This window comes from Bufo gargarizans, chromosome 6 (genome assembly GCF_014858855.1).
Source record: "Bufo gargarizans isolate SCDJY-AF-19 chromosome 6, ASM1485885v1, whole genome shotgun sequence".
NCBI classification, from domain to species: Eukaryota; Metazoa; Chordata; class Amphibia; order Anura; family Bufonidae; genus Bufo; species Bufo gargarizans.
Window position 1 is genome coordinate 7,685,486 of NC_058085.1, and position 21,463 is coordinate 7,706,948.

Genomic DNA, 21,463 nt, shown 5'->3' on the forward strand with positions numbered 1-21,463 from the left:
AACTGCTAGCTAGATATATAGATAGATACCTGTCAAATATGCTCTCCAGCTCCTCTCGATGTGGAATGTTAGGGATTCTTGGTGCATCTTGGTGCAGGAGTTTGAGGAAGACGGAACCAGCATGTGCTCGGAAACGATCGATCTTCTCTGCCGACTGCTGTGCCACCGAGCACATCATCCTCCGACAGCTGCAGAGGACGAAAAAACCAAGCAAATAAGCCTGTGATCTCCACTGAAATCCTCTGTGCTGCTGGGAGGACCCTGCTCCTTCCACTATGTAACTCTCATCCTGTGACCTCTACAGGATCAGCACACTCCACTCCTGAAATCCTCTGTGCTGCTGGGGAGCACCCTGGGAGTAACCTTCAGCCTGTGATCTCTACAAGATACCATCAGCCGCCTTCAATGAGTTCCTCGGTAACGTACATGTCTTCTCCTATTAGATCCGGCGCCGTTTTCACCAGTAGCAGTGTGATCTCCAGGAGACTGGCCATCGCCGCTTCTCTCACCCTAGAAATAACACCGGACATTAATTATTATCACTTATGACATCAGCAGTGATGGGGGAGCGGGACGCAGGATATGTGACAGGATAGGTTTATTGTAAATAGGGCTCCTCTCTCTAGTGCCCTGCCAGGACCTTCCTCCTCAGGGATATCAGAGCTGACATTCCTGTGTCTCCTCACGTGCGGTCTGGATATTCCGCACAGATTAGGGGCTGATTCCCTCCATGTCTTTATTACAGCAACCAATAGAAGAGGAGGAGGGAGAAGTCCCCGGGACCAGACTGCCGCAATCACAAAGGCTTTCAGACTGGGCAGAAGACCGGGAGACCAATATAGTAAAGTGAATATCATGGAAAGCTTAAGGGTCAGGAGGCTGGGTGGGAGGCTGGGTGCTATAGAATGGGCAGGAGGATGGGTGGGAGGCTGGGTACTATAGAATGGGCAGGAGGATAGATGAGGGGCTGGGTACTATAGAATGGGCAGGAGGATAGATGAGGGGCTGGGTGTTATAGGATGGGCAGGAGGATAGATGAGGGGCTGGGAGCTATAGAATGGGCAGGAGGATGGGTGAAGGGCTCAGTACTATAGAATGGGCAGGAGGATAGATGAGAGGCTGGGTGCTATAGAATGGGCAGGAGGATGGGTGGGAGGCTGGGTACTATAGAATGGGCAGGAGGATAGATGAGGGGCTGGGTGCTATAGAATGGGCAGGAGGATAGATGAGGGGCTGGGTGTTATAGGATGGGCAGGAGGATAGATGAGGGGCTGGGAGCTATAGAATGGGCAGGAGGATGGGTGAAGGGCTCAGTACTATAGAATGGGCAGGAGGATAGATGAGAGGCTGGGTGCTATAGGATGGGCAGGAGGATAGATGAGGGGCTGGGTGCTATAGAATGGGCAGGAGGATAGATGAGGGGCTGGGTGTTATAGGATGGGCAGGAGGATAGATGAGGGGCTGGGTGCTATAGAATGGGCAGGAGGATGGGTGGGGGGCTGGGTGCTATAGAATGGGCAGGAGGATGGGTGAAGGGCTCAGTACTATAGAATGGGCAGGAAAACAGGCAGGGGTCTAGACACTACTGAACAGGTAGGATGGGCAGGAGGATAGATGAGGGGCTGGGTGTTATAGGATGGGCAGGAGGATGGGTGGGAGGCTGGGTACTATAGAATGAGCAGGAGGATAGATGAGGGGCTGGGTGCTATAGAATGGGCAGGAGGATGGGTGGGGGCTGGGTGCTATAGAATGGGCAGGAGGATGGGTGGGGGCTGGGTGTTATAGAATAGGCAGGAGGATGGGTGAAGGGCTCAGTACTATAGAATGGGCAGGAAAACAGGCAGGGGTCTAGACACTACAGAACAGGTAGGATGGGCAGGAGGATAGATGAGGGGCTGGGTGCTATAGGATGGGCAGGAGGATAGATGAGGGGCTGGGTGCTATAGGATGGGCAGGAGGATAGATGAGAGGCTGGGTGCTATAGAATGGGCAGGAGGATAGGAGAGGGGGCTGGGTGTTATAGGATGGGCAGGAGGATAGATGAGGGGCTGGGTGTTATAGGATGGGCAGGAGGATAGATGAGGGGCTGGGTGCTATAGAATGGGCAGGAGGATAGATGAGGGGCTGGGTGCTATAGAATGGGCAGGAGGATAGATGAGGGGCTGGGTGCTATAGAATGGGCAGGAGGATAGATGAGGGGCTGGGTGCTATAGAATGGGCAGGAGGATAGATGAGGGGCTGGGTGTTATAGGATGGGCAGGAGGATAGATGAGGGGCTGGGTGTTATAGGATGGGCAGGAGGATAGAGAGGGGCTGGGTGCTATAGAATGGGCAGGAGGATAGATGAGGGGCTGGGTGTTATAGGATGGGCAGGAGGATAGATGAGGGGCTAGGTGTTATAGGATGGGCAGGAGGATAGATGAGGGGCTGGGTGTTATAGGATGGGCAGGAGGATAGAGGAGGGGCTGGGTGTTATAGGATGGGCAGGAGGATAGATGAGGGGCTGGGTGTTATAGGATGGGCAGGAGGATAGATGAGAGGCTGGGTGCTATAGAATGGGCAGGAGGATAGATGAGGGGCTGGGTGCTATAGAATGGGCAGGAGGATAGATGAGGGGCTGGGTGTTATAGGATGGGCAGGAGGATAGATGAGAGGCTGGGTGTTATAGGATGGGCAGGAGGATAGATGAGGGGCTGGGTGCTATAGGATGGGCAGGAGGATAGATGAGGGGCTGGGTGTTATAGGATGGGCAGGAGGATAGATGAGGGGCTGGGTGCTATAGAATGGGCAGGAGGATAGATGAGGGGCTGGGTGTTATAGGATGGGCAGGAGGATAGATGAGGGGCTGGGGTTATAGGATGGGCAGGAGGATAGATGGGAGGCTGGGTGTTATAGAATGGGCAGGAGGATAGGAGAGGGGCTGGGTGTTATAGGATGGGCAGGAGGATAGATGAGGGGCTGGGTGTTATAGGATGGGCAGGAGGATAGATGAGAGGCTGGGTGCTATAGAATGGGCAGGAGGATAGATGAGGGGCTGGGTGTTATAGGATGGGCAGGAGGATAGATGAGAGGCTGGGTGATATAGAATGGGCAGGAGGATAGGAGAGGGGCTGGGTGTTATAGGATGGGCAGGAGGATAGATGAGGGGCTGGGTGTTATAGGATGGGCAGGAGGATAGATGATAGGCTGGGTGTTATAGGATGGGCAGGAGGATAGATGAGGGGCTGGGTGTTATAGGATGGGCAGGAGGATAGATGGGAGGCTGGGTGTTATAGAATGGCAGGAGGATAGGAGAGGGGCTGGGTGTTATAGGATGGGCAGGAGGATAGGAGAGGGGCTGGGTGTTATAGAATGGGCAGGAGGATAGATGAGGGGCTGGGTGCTATAGATGGGCAGGAGGATAGATGAGGGGCTGGGTGCTATAGAATGGCAGGAGGATAGATGAGGGGCTGGGTGCTATAGGATGGGCAGGAGGATAGATGAGAGGCTGGGTGCTATAGAATGGCAGGAGGATAGGAGAGGGGCTGGGTGTTATAGGATGGGCAGGAGGATAGATGAGGGGCTGGGTGTTATAGGATGGGCAGGAGGATAGATGAGGGGCTGGGTGTTATAGGATGGGCAGGAGGATAGATGAGGGGCTGGGTGTTATAGGATGGGCAGGAGGATAGATGAGAGGCTGGGTGCTATAGAATGGGCAGGAGGATAGATGAGGGGCTGGGTGCTATAGAATGGGCAGGAGGATAGGAGAGGGGCTGGGTGCTATAGGATGGGCAGGAGGATAGATGAGGGGCTGGGTGTTATAGGATGGGCAGGAGGAGACGGGATCCTTCCAAATCTTCCTAGCCATGCAGTGATTTATGTCTCTCCAACATACTGCGGGTAAGGATTCTGGGAATGCTGTGCGTGTACAATGCTGCCATCTAGTGGGGAGTCTTCACCATGCAGCTTCTTGTGGAGAGAAGCAGGGAAGTGTCATGTCTAGTCCTCCTAGGGCAGGGTTCCCCAACCTCAGTCCTCAGGGCCCACTTGCCGGTCAGGATTTTCCCACAGAATGAATACCTGGGGTAAATCCTGATGGATGGACACTAATTATATCAGCTGCCCAATACTAAGGAAATCCTGAAAACATGAGCGGCAGGTGGGCCCTGAGGACTGGAGTTGAGGACCACTGTCCTAAGGAATCATGTTCAGCCTTTCCCTGCCTGTAGGGGCTGATAGCAGAGAGCAATGGCATCAAACAATCATCACGGCCTGGCACAAATGGGTAAATACTAGGAGGAATGCCACTAAACCACCGCTTGTGAATACAGATGCTATCAGAGACTGAGCCACAGCGCCACCAGATGGGCAAACAGCAGAAATGCAGGCGTCAAGCACTCTCAGCAGCCCCTAAATGACCATGGAATGGTCTATACATGAATGCAATGCGGGGGTGTAAAAAGGCGGGCACAGCGCCCTTACCAGGAGCCGACGTCGCCCCGGCTGTCTGTGGTGTAGTCATTCATGCAGGTTAGCAGAGTGTTATAGACCAGGGGCACGTTCTCCCGGCACAGGACCTCTGATGGGGAACCGGCTGCATCCACTCCCACGCTCTGACACACCCTGCATGACAGACACAAATGTGACAAGTGATGGCGCCATTGCCACCAATGTGGGGGCCCACGGCACCGGAGGAGGTCTACATACTGGGACAAGGCCTTCAGGGCGTCACTTCTGGACTCGGCAAAGCTGAGGTCCTTCCTGGAGGTGGTGGTGGCCTTCCTCAGTCCCTCCAGAACCTTAAGGATGAGAAAGAAGAAGATGATGATGATCCCCATATTTATGCGATACATATGGAGCCACTGTATACAGCTGTACCCCCACAACTGTTACTGGCATCACGTGAGCCCCCTAGGGGTGCATGTAACCTGCTCCTTCACATTGCTGTGAGCTCCCCTGTTATGGGGGAACTGCTGGATCTATACGGACAATGATGTGAGCTGGCATAGTCGGGGGCACTGCTGCCTGTTGGCTCAGAGGACAAACAATTGGCACAGTCTGTTGTGTGGACATTGCTGTGAGTCGCCTCCATTATGGGGGCACTGATGCAGAATGCCGTTACTATGGAGGAACTACGACAGAGGATTGTTTGGAGTGGCTTCACTATGGGGGCTGTTTTAAGCTGCACTGTTGTAGAAGGCTCTAATATAGTGAGGGGGCTGTATTATGGGGGCAGTGCTGGAAGTAGCATTTCTACATTGTTGTGAGGGGCTTTATTATGGAGGTAATTTGGGAGGTTACAATAATGGGGCGCGGGCTGGCTCCATTACGGAGCGTGGGCGCGGGCTGGCTCCATTACGGAGCGTGGGCTGGCTCCATTACGGGACACAGTTGCGAGTAGCTGTTATGGGCACTGCTGTGAGGAATGGGGGCACTATTGCAGGTCTATTCTGGCTGACAGAAATAAAATACTGAGCCTTGCAGCTGCCCACATAGCAGTAACATTAGCACCTGTCAGGTATATGTCGGTATACAGTGGATCTCAGCCCCCCCCTCCGCCATGATGATGCCAGCTGATGAAATATCAGGAAACGTCTGGAGACATTTGCATTTCCCACTAATTGCAGAGTCACAGTTTCTGGGTCAGAACGGGAGATCTCAAAAATGTGTCATCACAGGGATAGCGCACACTATTCCTCACGTGGCGCCCGGAGCAGCACCGAGCCCGGGGCCCAACATGTACCTGCTGAAGCTTGTTCCGCAGCATGAACTGTGGCAGCGCCCCCAAAGACAAGGAAAAGCCGCAGCGAGTCATCTCCTCCGCACTGTGCAGCTGCGCAATGTAATAACTTATAATCTCATCTGTGAGAAGGAAAGGAGGACAATAACTTATAATATACTGGACATAACAGCCTAGAGCCCCCAACTACTGCATTATAGCGGCTATATTCTTATACATAGGAGCACTATTATAGCAGTTATATTCTTGTACATAGGAGCAGTATTATAGTAGTTATATTCCTGTACATAGGAGCACTATTATAGCAGTTATATTCTTGTACATAGGAGCAGTATTATAGTAGTTATATTCTTGTACATAGGAGCAGTATTATAGTAGTTATATTCTTGTACATATGAGGCACTATTATAGTAGTTATATTCTTGTACATAGGAGGCAGTATTATAGTAGTTATATTCCTGTACATAGGAGCAGTATTATAGTAGTTATATTCTTGCACATAGGAGCAGTATTATAGTAGTTATATTCTTGTACATAGGAGCAGTATTATAGTAGTTATATTCTTGCACATAGGAGCAGTATTATAGCAGTTATATTCTTGTACATAGGAGGCAGTATTATAGTAGTTATATTCTTGTACATAGGAGCAGTATTATAGTAGTTATATTCTTGCACATAGGAGCAGTATTATAGTAGTATATCTTGTACATAGGAGCAGTATTATAGTAGTTATATTCTTGTACATAGGAGCAGTATTATAGTAGTTATATTCCTGTACATAGGAGCAGTATTATAGTAGTTATATTCCTTGTACATAGGAGCAGTATTATAGTAGTTATATTCTTGTACATAGGAGCAGTATTATAGTAGTTATATTCTTGTACATAGGAGCAGTATTATAGTAGTTATATTCTTGTACATAGGAGGCAGTATTATAGTAGTTATATTCTTGTACATAGGAGGCAGTATTATAGTAGTTATATTCTTGTACATAGGAGCAGTATTATAGTAGTTATATTCTTATACATAGTAGCAGTATTATAGTAGTTATATTCTTGTACATAGGAGCAGTATTATAGTAGTTATATTCTTGTACATAGGAGCAGTATTATAGTAGTTATATCCTTGTACATAGGAGCAGTATTATAGTAGTTATATTCTTGTACATAGGAGTAGTATTATAGTAGTTATATTCTTGTACATAGGAGGCAGTATTATAGTAGTTATATTCTTGTACATAGGAGCAGTATTATAGTAGTTATATTCCTGTACATAGGAGCAGTATTATAGTAGTTATATTCCTGTACATAGGAGCAGTATTATAGTAGTTATATTCTTGTACATAGGAGCAGTGTTATAGTAGTTATATTCTTGTACATAGGAGCAGTATTATAGTAGTTATATTCTTGTACATAGGAGCAGTAAAATAGTAGATATATTCTTGTATATAGGAGCAGTATTATAGTAGTTATATTCTTGTACATAGGAGCAGTAAAATAGTAGATATATTCTTGTATATAGGAGCAGTATTATAGTAGTTATATTCTTGTACATAGGAGGCAGTATTATAGTAGTTATATTCTCGTACATAAGAGCAGTATTATAGTAGATATATTCTTGTACATAGGAGCAGTATTATAGTAGTTATATTCTTGTACATAGGGGCAGTATTATAGTAGTTATATTCTTGTACATAGGAGCAGTATTATAGTAGTTATATTCTTGTACATAGGAGCAGTATTATAGTAGTTATATTCTTGTACATAGGAGGCAGTATTATAGTAGTTATATTCTTGTATATAGGAGGCAGTATTATAGTAGTTATATTCTTGTACACAGGAGCAGTATTATAGTAGTTATATTCTTGTACATAGGAGCAGTATTATAGTAGTTATATTCCTGTACATAGGAGCAGTATTATAGTAGTTATATTCTTGTACATAGGAGCAGTATTATAGTAGTTATATTCTTGTATATAGGAGGCAGTATTATAGTAGTTATATTCTTGTACATAGGAGCAGTATTATAGTAGTTATATTCCTGTACATAGGAGGCAGTGTTATAGCAGTTATATTCTTGCACATAGGAGCAGTATAATAGTAGTTATACAGTATTATGATTTAGATATAATATACACGACGCAGGATAATATGAAGAGGAAGGATCTGTCTATGCTCATGCTGACACCTCACTTCAGATTCCCGTAATGAGGTTTCAATGACTGAACAGTGATGGATTTCACAATGTGGAGAACTAGAAATTACTGTAGGGTTTGGTTGAATCTCTCTTCTTTCGTCCCCTGGAGGCTCTTTTCCTTGTTCTGGTTACACATAGGTTTTATATGTAGGGCAGGAATCTTTCGATCCACTTATGATGCTATTTCTTCTTTAGAAAAACAGGTGTGACTATAGGGATGGGTCTGACTATGGAAGTTAATTGCCTTAGATGTGTTTGTTGCTGCAATTGATGTGGTCCCTTTAAGAAGAAGCTGAGGGTGATTCACTCACCTTGTGTGACCGGATCGACCTCTCCAGCTGGTCCCCGATAAAACTCATTACACAGGGCAGACAGGGCAGAAACAGCAGCTTCCTGCAGGTAGAAAACAGAGACCAAAGAGTATCCACTGCCATCAGTATGTCGTCCTATAGTAAACCTACCACAGGTCAGACTGCCCCACAACATCCCATAGCAATACCCTAAAAGGTACTGCACATGGGAGCAGTAATAGTGCCCTGCGCTTATCAGCGTGTCATCAGTGGATCAGAAATACAACTGATGACATCACAGGATGGCAGAAAAACCCAGGTGTGACATCACTAGCATTGATAAAAGTCTGATGACATCACTGACTGTCAAATATAAAGGTGCACTAAAGAAACCGCTCATTGCTTCCCAGTGCAACTGAGGACATCACGCTTTTCAATCACGTGATGACATCATTCACTGATGGTGAGGGCCTAGTACACAGACCTGACATCACTACTATCTAAGCATAACCGATTATGTCACAGGGTGTTATATACAGACATGACTTCACTACTACCCAAAATAAGGGAAATATAAAGGCATATTATACACATGACATCACTGCTTCTCTACCAATTACAGAGGTATATATTACAGAAGTGACATCAGTGCTGCACAAATATAACTGATGACATCACAGACATAGAAATGGGCATATTATACTACGGTGACATCACCGCTGCTCTCTTACAGCTGATGACCTCACAGCACACCGATTCCAGGGGTGTATATTACAGAAGTGACATCACCGCTACTCTATTACAGCTGATGACCTCACAGCACACCGATTCCAGGGGTGTATATTACAGAAGTGACATCACCGCTACTCTATTACAGCTGATGACATCACTGCACACCGATTCCAGGGGTGTATATTACAGAAGTGACATCACCGCTACTCTATTACAGCTGATGACCTCACAGCACACCGATTCCAGGGGTGTATATTACAGAAGTGACATCACCGCTGCTCTATTACAGCTGATGACATCACACCGATTCCAGGGGTGTATATTACAGAAGTGACATCACCGCTACTCTATTACAGCTGATGACATCACACCGATTCCAGGGGTGTATATTACAGAAGTGACATCACCGCTACTCTATTACAGCTGATGACCTCACAGCACACCGATTCCAGGGGTGTATATTACAGAAGTGACATCACCGCTACTCTATTACAGCTGATGACATCACACCGATTCCAGGGGTGTATATTACAGAAGTGACATCACCGCTACTCTATTACAGCTGATGACCTCACAGCACACCGATTCCAGAGGTGTATATTACAGAAGTGACATCACCGCTACTCTATTACAGCTGATGACATCACACCGATTCCAGGGGTGTATATTACAGAAGTGACATCACCGCTACTCTATTACAGCTGATGACCTCACAGCACACCGATTCCAGGGGTGTATATTACAGAAGTGACATCACCGCTACTCTATTACAGCTGATGACATCACACCGATTCCAGGGGTGTATATTACAGAAGTGACATCACCGCTACTCTATTACAGCTGATGACCTCACAGCACACCGATTCCAGAGGTGTATATTACAGAAGTGACATCACTGCTACTCTATTACAGCTGATGACATCACACCGATTCCAGGGGTGTATATTACAGAAGTGACATCACCGCTACTCTATTACAGCTGATGACCTCACAGCACACCGATTCCAGGGGTGTATATTACAGAAGTGACATCACCGCTACTCTATTACAGCTGATGACATCACACCGATTCCAGGGGTGTATATTACAGAAGTGACATCACCGCTACTCTATTACAGCTGATGACCTCACAGCACACCGATTCCAGAGGTGTATATTACAGAAGTGACATCACCGCTACTCTATTACAGCTGATGACATCACACCGATTCCAGGGGTGTATATTACAGAAGTGACATCACCGCTACTCTATTACAGCTGATGACATCACAGCACACCGATTCCAGGGGTGTATATTACAGAAGTGACATCACCGCTACTCTATTACAGCTGATGACCTCACAGCACACCGATTCCAGGGGTGTATATTACAGAAGTGACATCACCGCTACTCTATTACAGCTGATGACCTCACTGCACACCGATTCCAGGGGTGTATATTACAGAAGTGACATCACCGCTGCTCTCTTACAGCTGATGACCTCACAGCACACCGATTCCAGAGGTGTATATTACAGAAGTGACATCACCGCTACTCTATTACAGCTGATTACATCACAGCACACCGATTCCAGGGGTGTATATTACAGAAGTGACATCACCACTACTCTATTACAGCTGATGACATCACAGCACACCGATTCCAGGGGTGTATATTACAGAAGTGACATCACCACTAATCTATTACAGCTGATGACATCACAGCACACAGATTCCAGGGGTGTATATTACAGAAGTGACATCATCGCTACTCTATTACAGCTGATGACATCACAGCACACCGATTCCAGGGGTGTATATTACAGAAGTGACATCACCGCTGCTCTCTTACAGCTGATGACCTCACAGCACACCGATTCCAGAGGTGTATATTACAGAAGTGACATCACCGCTACTCTATTACAGCTGATGACATCACAGCACACCGATTCCAGGGGTGTATATTACAGAAGTGACATCACCGCTACTCTATTACAGCTGATGACCTCACAGCACACCGATTCCAGGGGTGTATATTACAGAAGTGACATCACCGCTACTCTATTACAGCTGATGACCTCACAGCACACCGATTCCAGGGGTGTATATTACAGAAGTGACATCACCGCTACTCTATTACAGCTGATGACCTCACAGCACACCGATTCCAGGGGTGTATATTACAGAAGTGACATCACCGCTACTCTATTACAGCTGATGACATCACTGCACACCGATTCCAGGGGTGTATATTACAGAAGTGACATCACCGCTACTCTATTACAGCTGATGACATCACACCGATTCCAGGGGTGTATATTACAGAAGTGACATCACCGCTGCTCTCTTACAGCTGATGACATCACTGCACACCGATTCCAGGGGTGTATATTACAGAAGTGACATCACCGCTACTCTATTACAGCTGATGACCTCACAGCACACCGATTCCAGGGGTGTATATTACAGAAGTGACATCACCGCTACTCTATTACAGCTGATGACCTCACTGCACACCGATTCCAGGGGTGTATATTCCAGAAGTGACATCACTGCTACTCTATTACAGCTGATGACATCACAGCACACCGATTCCAGGGGTGTATATTACAGAAGTGACATCACCACTAATCTATTACAGCTGATGACATCACAGCACACAGATTCCAGGGGTGTATATTACAGAAGTGACATCACCGCTACTCTATTACAGCTGATGACATCACACCGATTCCAGGGGTGTATATTACAGAAGTGACATCACCGCTACTCTATTACAGCTGATGACATCACAGCACACAGATTCCAGGGGTGTATATTACAGAAGTGACATCACCGCTACTCTATTACAGCTGATGACATCACACCGATTCCAGGGGTGTATATTACAGAAGTGACATCACCGCTACTCTATTACAGCTGATGACATCACAGCACACAGATTCCAGGGGTGTATATTACAGAAGTGACATCACCGCTACTCTATTACAGCTGATGACATCACAGCACACCGATTCCAGGGGTGTATATTACAGAAGTGACATCACCACTAATCTATTACAGCTGATGACATCACAGCACACAGATTCCAGGGGTGTATATTACAGAAGTGACATCACCGCTACTCTATTACAGCTGATGACATCACACCGATTCCAGGGGTGTATATTACAGAAGTGACATCACCGCTACTCTATTACAGCTGATGACATCACAGCACACAGATTCCAGGGGTGTATATTACAGAAGTGACATCACCGCTACTCTATTACAGCTGATGACATCACAGCACACCGATTCCAGGGGTGTATATTACAGAAGTGACATCACCACTAATCTATTACAGCTGATGACCTCACAGCACACCGATTCCAGGGGTGTATATTACAGAAGTGACATCACCGCTACTCTATTACAGCTGATGACATCACACCGATTCCAGGGGTGTATATTACAGAAGTGACATCACCGCTACTCTATTACAGCTGATGACATCACAGCACACCGATTCCAGGGGTGTATATTACAGAAGTGACATCACCACTAATCTATTACAGCTGATGACATCACAGCACACAGATTCCAGGGGTGTATATTACAGAAGTGACATCACCGCTACTCTATTACAGCTGATGACATCACAGCACACAGATTCCAGGGGTGTATATTACAGAAGTGACATCACCGCTACTCTATTACAGCTGATGACATCACAGCACACCGATTCCAGGGGTGTATATTACAGAAGTGACATCACCGCTACTCTATTACAGCTGATGACATCACACCGATTCCAGGGGTGTATATTACAGAAGTGACATCACCGCTACTCTATTACAGCTGATGACATCACAGCACACCGATTCCAGGGGTGTATATTACAGAAGTGACATCACTGCTACTGAAATCTTACTGATGACCTCAGTAATTGCTCCATAAAGGTGTATTTAACAACCCGCTCGCTGGTCACTGAATCTGATGACATCACAGCTGTACCTTTATCTTCTGTCGGGCAGACGTGGAGAAGAGGTGAAGGTTTTTCAGGCAATCATCGATAAACTGCTGCCAGCCGCCTGAAAGACACAGAGGCAGGGTTGTCAGTCCTAGCAAGAGGGCCGCCATAATATGACAGGCGGCCTGCTGTATGGAGGACGGTGGAGCGACAAGAAGATTCCACCTCTCACCTACTGCAGCTCTGCCCGGGTCTGGGATTTTCGAGAGGGAAAGTTTTTCTATTAAACCGCAAACTGCAAAAAAACAAAAACAGCAAAAAAACACATTATGGATTGTTATCTGTATGATAACTAACGTCAGCACAACTACCCCCATCAGTACGATAACTACTATTATGAGCACAACTACCACCACCAATACCATCAGTCACCATCATCAGGACAATCAGTAAGGCAGCCTCCAATAGGACCATTATCATCATCAATTCAATCACTATCACCACCAACATTCATCCTCAAACCACCAGCATTATCAACAGAATTACCACCATCATCAACAGCATTATCAGTACAACTACCCCCAGCATCACCAGCAATCAGTACAATTACTACTGTAATATCATTACCAACACAACTACCACCATCATCACCAACACAACCACCTCTATTGGTATAATGTCCAATATCACCATCATAATCATCTCCAGGATCCCCAGTCTGATAACCTCCATCATAAATATAACCCCCATCATCACCACTATTATCTGTACTACTCCCACCATCCAATACTTCCACCACCTTCTCATCACCACTGCCACAAACATGATGTACATCTTCCCAACCAACACCCATCACACATGAGGACAATCAGTCCAGACAGCGCCCTCTCTATAGGAGTAGGCCCCGGCACTTTATGGGGCGCCCCCTGGCCATGCAGCCTGAGGTCCTCAGGAATGAGCCTCTGGCTGGGGAGGACAATCCTTCCACCCAAATCCCTGTAAGACGTGTAAGACCAGAGTAATCCGGCTCTACGGACAGACACAAATCTCGTAATGTTAATCCCGGATCCTGATCTCTGGGGGGATCCGGACACCAATGGGGGGGGGGGGTCTGGAGATCTATGGGGCTGCCACATATCACTGACTGCTTACCTGCAGGTCTCATCAGCTCTCCGCCCATGCCCCTAGAAAGAGACGACAACATCAGGCAGAGCATAGTCCCCTTTAAATATCCCATATGATGCAACCCCCCCACCAGGAGCGTCGCCTACACCTGATACGATGGTAGCAAACCCTCCGCTGTGCACATGAACAGGTCTGTACAGGGAATCAGCTTCTGGATGTATACAAGAATGCTTTCATTCACTGACAGCAAGCAGAGATTGTGCGGTCTTGGTAAACAAGTAAAGCATAGCTGTGACACTAGGAAGGATTTGTGGTTGGCGGCAGCTACCCAGTGTTGCCTGCCCCTTTAATAGACCTGAGACATATTGGTTCGCTGGTCTGACTGGGGGCAAAATGGTGCAAGGACCTCTGAACAGAAGGAGAGCGAACAGAAGAAAACAAAGTCACCTTCATGTACAAAGAAAACGTGAAAACGGTTCTTTAATACGTTACTTCTAGGACGAGATATGGTCATTTGAAGTTACAGGCCCGAAGTGTGAGGCTGCACTACTGAGACACTCCGAATTCCGATGTCCGGTGCAGCGTTGTCATGAGGACCCCAGGTGTATACAAATCACCGTCTACGTCCTAGCTGGCTCAGTTATGTATGTACACAGGAGGACACAGCGATGTACAGTCGTGGCCAAAAGTTCTGAGAATGACACAAATATTAGTTTTCACAAAGTTTGCTGCTAAACTGCTTTTAGATCTTTGTTTCAGTTGTTTCTGTGATGCAGTGAAATATAATTACACGCACTTCACACGTTTCAAAGGCTTTTATCGACAATTACATGACATTTATGCAAAGAGTCAGTATTTGCAGGGTTGGCCCTTCTTTTTCAGGACCTCTGCAATTCGACTGGGCATGCTCTCAATCACCTTCTGGGCCAACTCCTGACTGATAGCAACCCATTCTCTCATAGTCACTTCTTGGAGTTTGTCAGAATTAGTGGGTTTTGTTTGTCCACCCGCCTCTTGAGGATTGACCACAAGTTCTCAATGGGATTATGATCTGGGGAGTTTCCAGGCCATGGACCCAAAATGTCAACGTTTTGGTCCCCGAGCCACTTAGTTATCACTTTTGCCTTATGGCGCGGCGCTCCATCGTGCTGGAAAATGCATTGTTCTTCACCAAACTGTTGTTGGATTGTTGGAAGAAGTTGCTGTTGGAGGGTGTTTTGGTGCCATTCTTTATTCATGGCTGGGTTTTTGGGCAAATATGTGAGTGAGCCCACTCCCTTGGATGAGAAGCAACCCCACACATGAATGGTCTCAGGATGCTTTACTGTTGGCATGACACAGGACTGATGGTAGCGCTCACCTTTTCTCCTCCAGACAAGCCTTTTTCCTGATGCCCTAAACAATCGGAAAGAGGCTTCATCGGAGAATATGACTTTGCCCCAGTCCTCAGCAGTCCGTTCACCATATTTTCTGCAGAAGATCAATCTGTCCCTGATGTTTTTCTGGAGAGAAGTGGCTTCTTTGCTGCCCTTCTTGACACCAGGCCATCTTCCAAAAGTCTTGGCCTCACTGTGCGTGCAGATGCGCTCACACCTGCCTGCTGCCATTCCTGAGCAAGCGCTGCACTGGTGGCACTCCGATCCCGCAGCTGAATCCTCTTTAGGAGACGATCCTGGCGCTTGCTGGACTTTCTTGGACGCCCTGAAGCCTTCGTAACAAGAATTGAACCTCTTTCCTTGAAGTTCTTGATGATCCTATAAATTGTTGATTGAGGTGCAATCTTAGTAGCCACAATATCCTTGCCTGTGAAGCCATTTATATGCAACGCAATGATGGCTGCACGCGTTTCTTTGCAGGTCACCATGGTTAACAATGGAAGAACAATGATTTCAAGCATCACCCTCCTTTTAACAGGTCAAGTCTGCCGTTTTAACCCAATCAGCCTGACATAATGATCTCCAGCCTTGTGCTCGTCAACATTCTCACCTGAGTTAACAAGACGATTACTGAAATTATCTCAGCAGGTCCTTTAATGGCAGCAATGAAATGCAGTGGAAAGATTTTTTTGGGGATTAAGTTAATTTTCATGGCAAAGAGGGACTATGCAATTCATCAGATCACTCTTCATAACATTCTGGAGTAGATGCAAATTGCTATTATAAAAACTTAAGCAGCAACTTCCAATATTTATGTAATTCTCAAAACTTTTGGCCACAACTGTAGACTGGTGCATTTAAACCCATCTCAGTGCAGCCTCAGGCTTTGGGCCTGTAACATCAAATCGATCATATCTCAGTCTGGAAATAAGATAGCAAAAAACGGGTTTCACATTATTAATGTGCACAAGACGGACTTATTAGGGGGTCCTTTAGGTTTCAGGGAGGCCGATGGATTGGCTGTGATGCAGCATTTGACAAGTGTCATTTGAGCCATTCATCCCCTGTGACGGTCGCAGGTGATTCATGTGTTTTGGTTCTTTTCTACAAGGAGAGGAGACATTAATAGGATGAGTGCGAGACAATGAGGGCTCCGCCCGGGCATTAACCTGCTAACGAGGCGGGCAGAGCCTCCCAGAGATTAGGGCAGGTGCTGGTAAAGCAGCCCTTCAGCCACAGAAATCACCTGCCTCCTGTGCGTCAGGTGTCATCGGCGGCCGACGACCTGTCAGCGACCAGGCAGACCAAGGGCTGAGGAATGCGCCTTCCATCCGAACTGCAGCCAGCACAGCCCGGGATTAAAGGGTGTCGCACAGTCTGCAGTCTATAAAGTCAAGATGATCGGTGACAATGCCACCGGCTGACAGAACAGGATGAACAGAACACACGGGAGGCGGGGGATCAAGCCTGTCTTCTACATGTACAACAGAAGCCCACTCGCTGGCCGATACTCTGATGTCTGCAATCACATCATGATCGGGGAAGCCATCCGTTCACTGTAAAAGGTTTTATCACACAGGGAACGCCGTAAAAACAGAACGGTGACGGGATTGCATTTTCCAGCTTCCTACTACATTGTGTTCAATATTCAATGTCATTAGAAAGTGCAAGAAGTCCCAAAAAAATGTAAACGGTAAAAATAGTAAAAAAATAAAGAAAATATTAAAAGGAATGGGTCGGGCAGAGCAGGGAGGGAAAACTGAAAATCTTGAAGGGGTTAAGAAATCCCCATGGATTGGGGAAGGTCGCAGCCAGCAATGTCTTTTCCCTGCAGTGGCCACTACTGGGGAAATGAGGTATTACATGGGAGTCAAAAAAATGACTTAATACAATGATAATTAAAGGCTGCCAGAACAGAGGCCACTGATATGGACCTTCCTCTGTGATGTCCATACAGGAGAAGAAGACGCAAGGACAGCGGGTGTCCTGATGGGACAACCCCTTTAAAGTGACCACGCTCCTTGTAGGAAGGCGGTGGTGGGGGGTTGCTTTGGGATAAACAAAAAAAGCTGTACTGGCGGCCATATTGGTTGTCACCCAGTAAGAACTTGACATCTGGCAGACTGTGTGGCTTCTGCAGATAACATCGTTTTGCCAACGTCCAGCTGTTTGTATAGATCAGGGACCTGCTGTATGGTGACGGGCACAGCACCCACCCCCCAGGGCTGGTAAGTGTGGTCTGTGATAGATCTGTGCCCTCCAGATGGGTCGGCCATGTTTATGAGTAAACACGTTGGCTTGAGGTGAGTATTTACAGAAATTACCAGCCTTCAGGTAATAAAGGCCAGTTCCTCATGGCGGACGTTGTTCACATAACATAGTTTACATATGTGGATGGTGAGGACATGCCCGCCCCCGGGGCACAGCTGCCTGCACTGCACGCGACCCAACCCCTGATGTCTACCCATCGCTGGGCTTCATCAAATCAGTCACATACTATGAAGAACATAGCAATACCATGATGCGAGAACTGTGCCCAGAGGGCTGTGCCACCCTCAATACCAGGGCATGTCAGCCAAAAGGTACTGCCAGGTAATCAGGATCTATGGCGCACCTCACCTAGAATACTGTGCCACCCTCTAACAGGGCACATCAGCTATAGGGTAGTACCCTATATAGGGTTGTAGACCTTACCTTGTATATTGTGCCAGCCTCTATACACCAGACCTTACCTTGTATATTGTGCCAGCCTCTATACCCCAGACCTAACCTTGTATATTGTGCCAGCCTCTATACCCCAGACCTTACCTTGTATATTGTGCCAGCCTCTATACCCCAAACCTTACCTTGTATATTGTGCCAGCCTCTATACCCCAGACCTAACCTTGTATATTGTGCCAGCCTCTATACCCCAGACCTTACCTTGTATATTGTGCCAGCCTCTATACCCCAGACCTAACCTTGTATAGTGTGCCAGCCTCTATACCCCAGACCTTACCTTGTATAGTGTGCCAGCCTCTATACCCCAGACCTTACCTTGTATAGTGTGCCAGCCTCTATACCCCAGACCTTACCTTGTATATTGTGCCAGGCTCTATACCCCAGACCTTACCTTGGATATTGTGCCAGCCTCTATACACCAGACCTTACCTTGTATATTGTGCCAGCCTCTATACCCCAGACCTTACCTTGTATATTGTGCCAGCCTCTATACCCCAGACCTTACCTTGAATATTGTGCCAGCCTCTATACCCCAGACCTTACCTTGTATATTGTGCCAGCCTCCATACCCCAGACCTTACCTTGTATATTGTGCCAGCCTCCATACCCCAGACCTTACCTTGGATATTGTGCCAGCCTCTATACACCAGACCTTACCTTGTATATTGTGCCAGCCTCTATACCCCAGACCTTACCTTGTATATTGTGCCAGCCTCTATACCCCAGACCTTACCTTGTATATTGTGCCAGCCTCTATACACCAGACCTTACCTTGTATTTTGTGCCAGCCTCTATACCCCAGCCCTTACCTTGTATATTGTGCCAGCCTCTATACACCAGACCTTACCTTGTATATTGTGCCAGCCTCTATACACCAGACCTTACCTTGTATATTGTGCCAGCCTCTATACACCACACCTAACCTTGTATATTGTGCCAGCCTCTATACCCCAGACCTGCTATTTCAAACCTTAGACCTCTCCCATGCTGATATGTCACCACCTGTGTACCCCAGTCCAGTCCCAGCCATGTTATATATACCCAGGATGATGATAGTTGTAGTGACTGACAATAATAGGAGTGATTTTCTCACCTGTATAACTGACGCTCTTGCAGCTGAAATAGAAGGAGACGAGAACATCACTGGTGAAACTCTACACCCGACGCGTTTCATCTGGAAATTCCTCACATTTTTAATATCTCGGCAAACCAGACAATGGTCCCAGTGATGGGCGCCCCCTTCGCAGAGACGGAGGGGCACGCTCCATAGTAAGGGGTAGGTGCCAATCTTAAGAGAAACCATATGGTCCTTATTTCTGTGCTGATATAACCTTATAATGGTCTGGTATTTGGTGTCAAATCCCCTTCACAGACCGGGGGACGGCGGGGGGTTATCAAAGCTGTCCGACAACCTTGTGTGTACGGGAAGCCCCTGACACATGGTTTCTGGGGAGAAAAGGATCGGACATGCTGAATTATAACACCCAAGAGCAAGAGAGAAAGCTGGAGGATGGTTAGGCCCACAGCCGCTGCAGTGAACGGTGGCCATCAGGCAGGTGACGTGCCCCCTGTAGCTCCAGGACATCACATTGACTCACCCTTTGATGTATGGACATCAGACCCGACACGGCATCGCTCCCCAGGTAATCGGCCACAGATCTGCCGGGATAACGGGGCCATTAGTCACAGACTGTAGGGATGTTCACATCTGCTTACAAATCAATGACTACATATACAACAAGAGGACTCCCTGCTTGTTCAGTGTCTGCAGAGAGATAGCGCTGGAGATGTGCACCACACGTGTCATCTACCCCAAACTCATCTAAGAAGGATGAACTAACTGCCCCCGGAATTACAGGAGCTCAGCTACACTGCTGGTGGTTTCCAAAAAGGAGAATAGTGAGTGCAGCTCTGGAGTATAATACAGGATGTAACTCAGGATCAGTACAGGATAAGTAATGTATGTACACAGTGACTGCACCAGCAGAATAGTGAGTGCAGCTCTGGAGTATAATACAGGATGTAACTCAGGGTCAGTACAGGATAAGTAATGTGTGTACACAGTGACATACTCCAGAGCTGCACTCACTATTCTGCTGGTGCAGTCACTGTGTACATACATTACTTATCCTGTACTGATCCTGAGTTACATCCTGTATTATACTCCAGAGCTGCACTCACTATTCTGCTGGTGCAAATACAGGATGTAACTCAGGATCAGTACAGGATAAGTAATGTATGTACACAGTGACTGCACCAGCAGAATAGTGAGTGCAGCTCTGGAGTATAATACAGGATGTAACTCAGGATCAGTACAGGATAAGTAATGTGTGTACACAGTGACTGCACCAGCAGAATAGTGAGTGCAGCTCTGGAGTATAATACAGGATGTAACTCAGGATCAGTACAGGATAAGTAATGTATGTACACAGTGACTGCACCAGCAGAATAGTGAGTGCAGCTCTGGAGTATAATACAGGATGTAACTCAGGATCAGTACAGGATAAGAAATGTATGTATTCAGTGACTGCACCAGCAGAATAGTGAGTGCAGCTCTGGAGTATAATACAGGATGTAACTCAGGATCAGTACAGGATAAGTAATGTATGTACACAGTGACTGCACCAGCAGAATAGTGAGTGCAGCTCTGGAGTATAATGCAGGATGTAACTCAGGATCAGTACAGGATAAGTAATGTATGTACACAGTGACTGCACCAGCAGAATAGTGAGTGCAGCTCTGGAGTATAATACAGGATGTAACTCAGGATCAGTACAGGATAAGTAATGCATGTACACAGTGACTGCACCAGCAGAATAGTGAGTGCAGCTCTGGAGTATAATACAGGATGTAACTCAGGATCAGTACAGGATAAGTAATGTGTTTATCTTCCAGTCCCATATAGTCATTTTCAGGTAGACACTTTGGGGGCCATTTATTATTCAGAAATACTCCTATATTAGGCGTATTTCTGGCGCAGATTGTGGAACAACGTTTAGTGCCACAATCTGCAACTTTTCCCCGCTCACGCCAGCTCTACAAAAGCGTAGAAAATGGTCTATACACAAGCCGGCCAGGAAGCGGTCCTACATTTAGAAGTGGCGCTGGATGCGCTGAAGTCATGTAGAGGCCGTCAGATACACCACCAGCTATAGGGCTTATAAATGAGCCCTCTTGTGTTTGTAAGGACACACATAAGAATGTGCGACATGACAAACACTTCATAGTCTGAGGGCTTGGAATTCCCTTGCTGGGTGCAGAAGGTGCAGGACCCATATGTCTGCTGGTGAAGCGTGACCTGCAGGGCTGGGGTGAAGTGTCGGACGAGGTAGAAAATAAAGCTGGGCTCATTACATACAGGACACCATGTCTT

At 46.8% G+C, this 21,463-nt stretch overlaps 1 protein-coding gene across 1 annotated transcript in view; it reads right to left on the reverse strand.

Annotated features, from left to right (window-relative positions):
- Nucleotides 1-21,463, reverse strand: part of TBCD (tubulin folding cofactor D) — a 118,109-nt gene that overhangs the window by 13,141 nt on the left and 83,505 nt on the right. The window contains exons 22-32 of the mRNA XM_044296277.1: nt 19,689-19,749; nt 19,184-19,206; nt 14,021-14,052; nt 13,101-13,163; nt 12,913-12,989; nt 8,227-8,308; nt 5,723-5,841; nt 4,687-4,778; nt 4,462-4,602; nt 427-510; nt 30-188 (exon numbers count right to left, since the gene is read on the reverse strand). Coding sequence (XP_044152212.1) covers nt 30-188; nt 427-510; nt 4,462-4,602; nt 4,687-4,778; nt 5,723-5,841; nt 8,227-8,308; nt 12,913-12,989; nt 13,101-13,163; nt 14,021-14,052; nt 19,184-19,206; nt 19,689-19,749 — 933 coding nt within the window. The remainder of the gene's footprint in view (nt 1-29; nt 189-426; nt 511-4,461; nt 4,603-4,686; nt 4,779-5,722; nt 5,842-8,226; nt 8,309-12,912; nt 12,990-13,100; nt 13,164-14,020; nt 14,053-19,183; nt 19,207-19,688; nt 19,750-21,463) is intronic.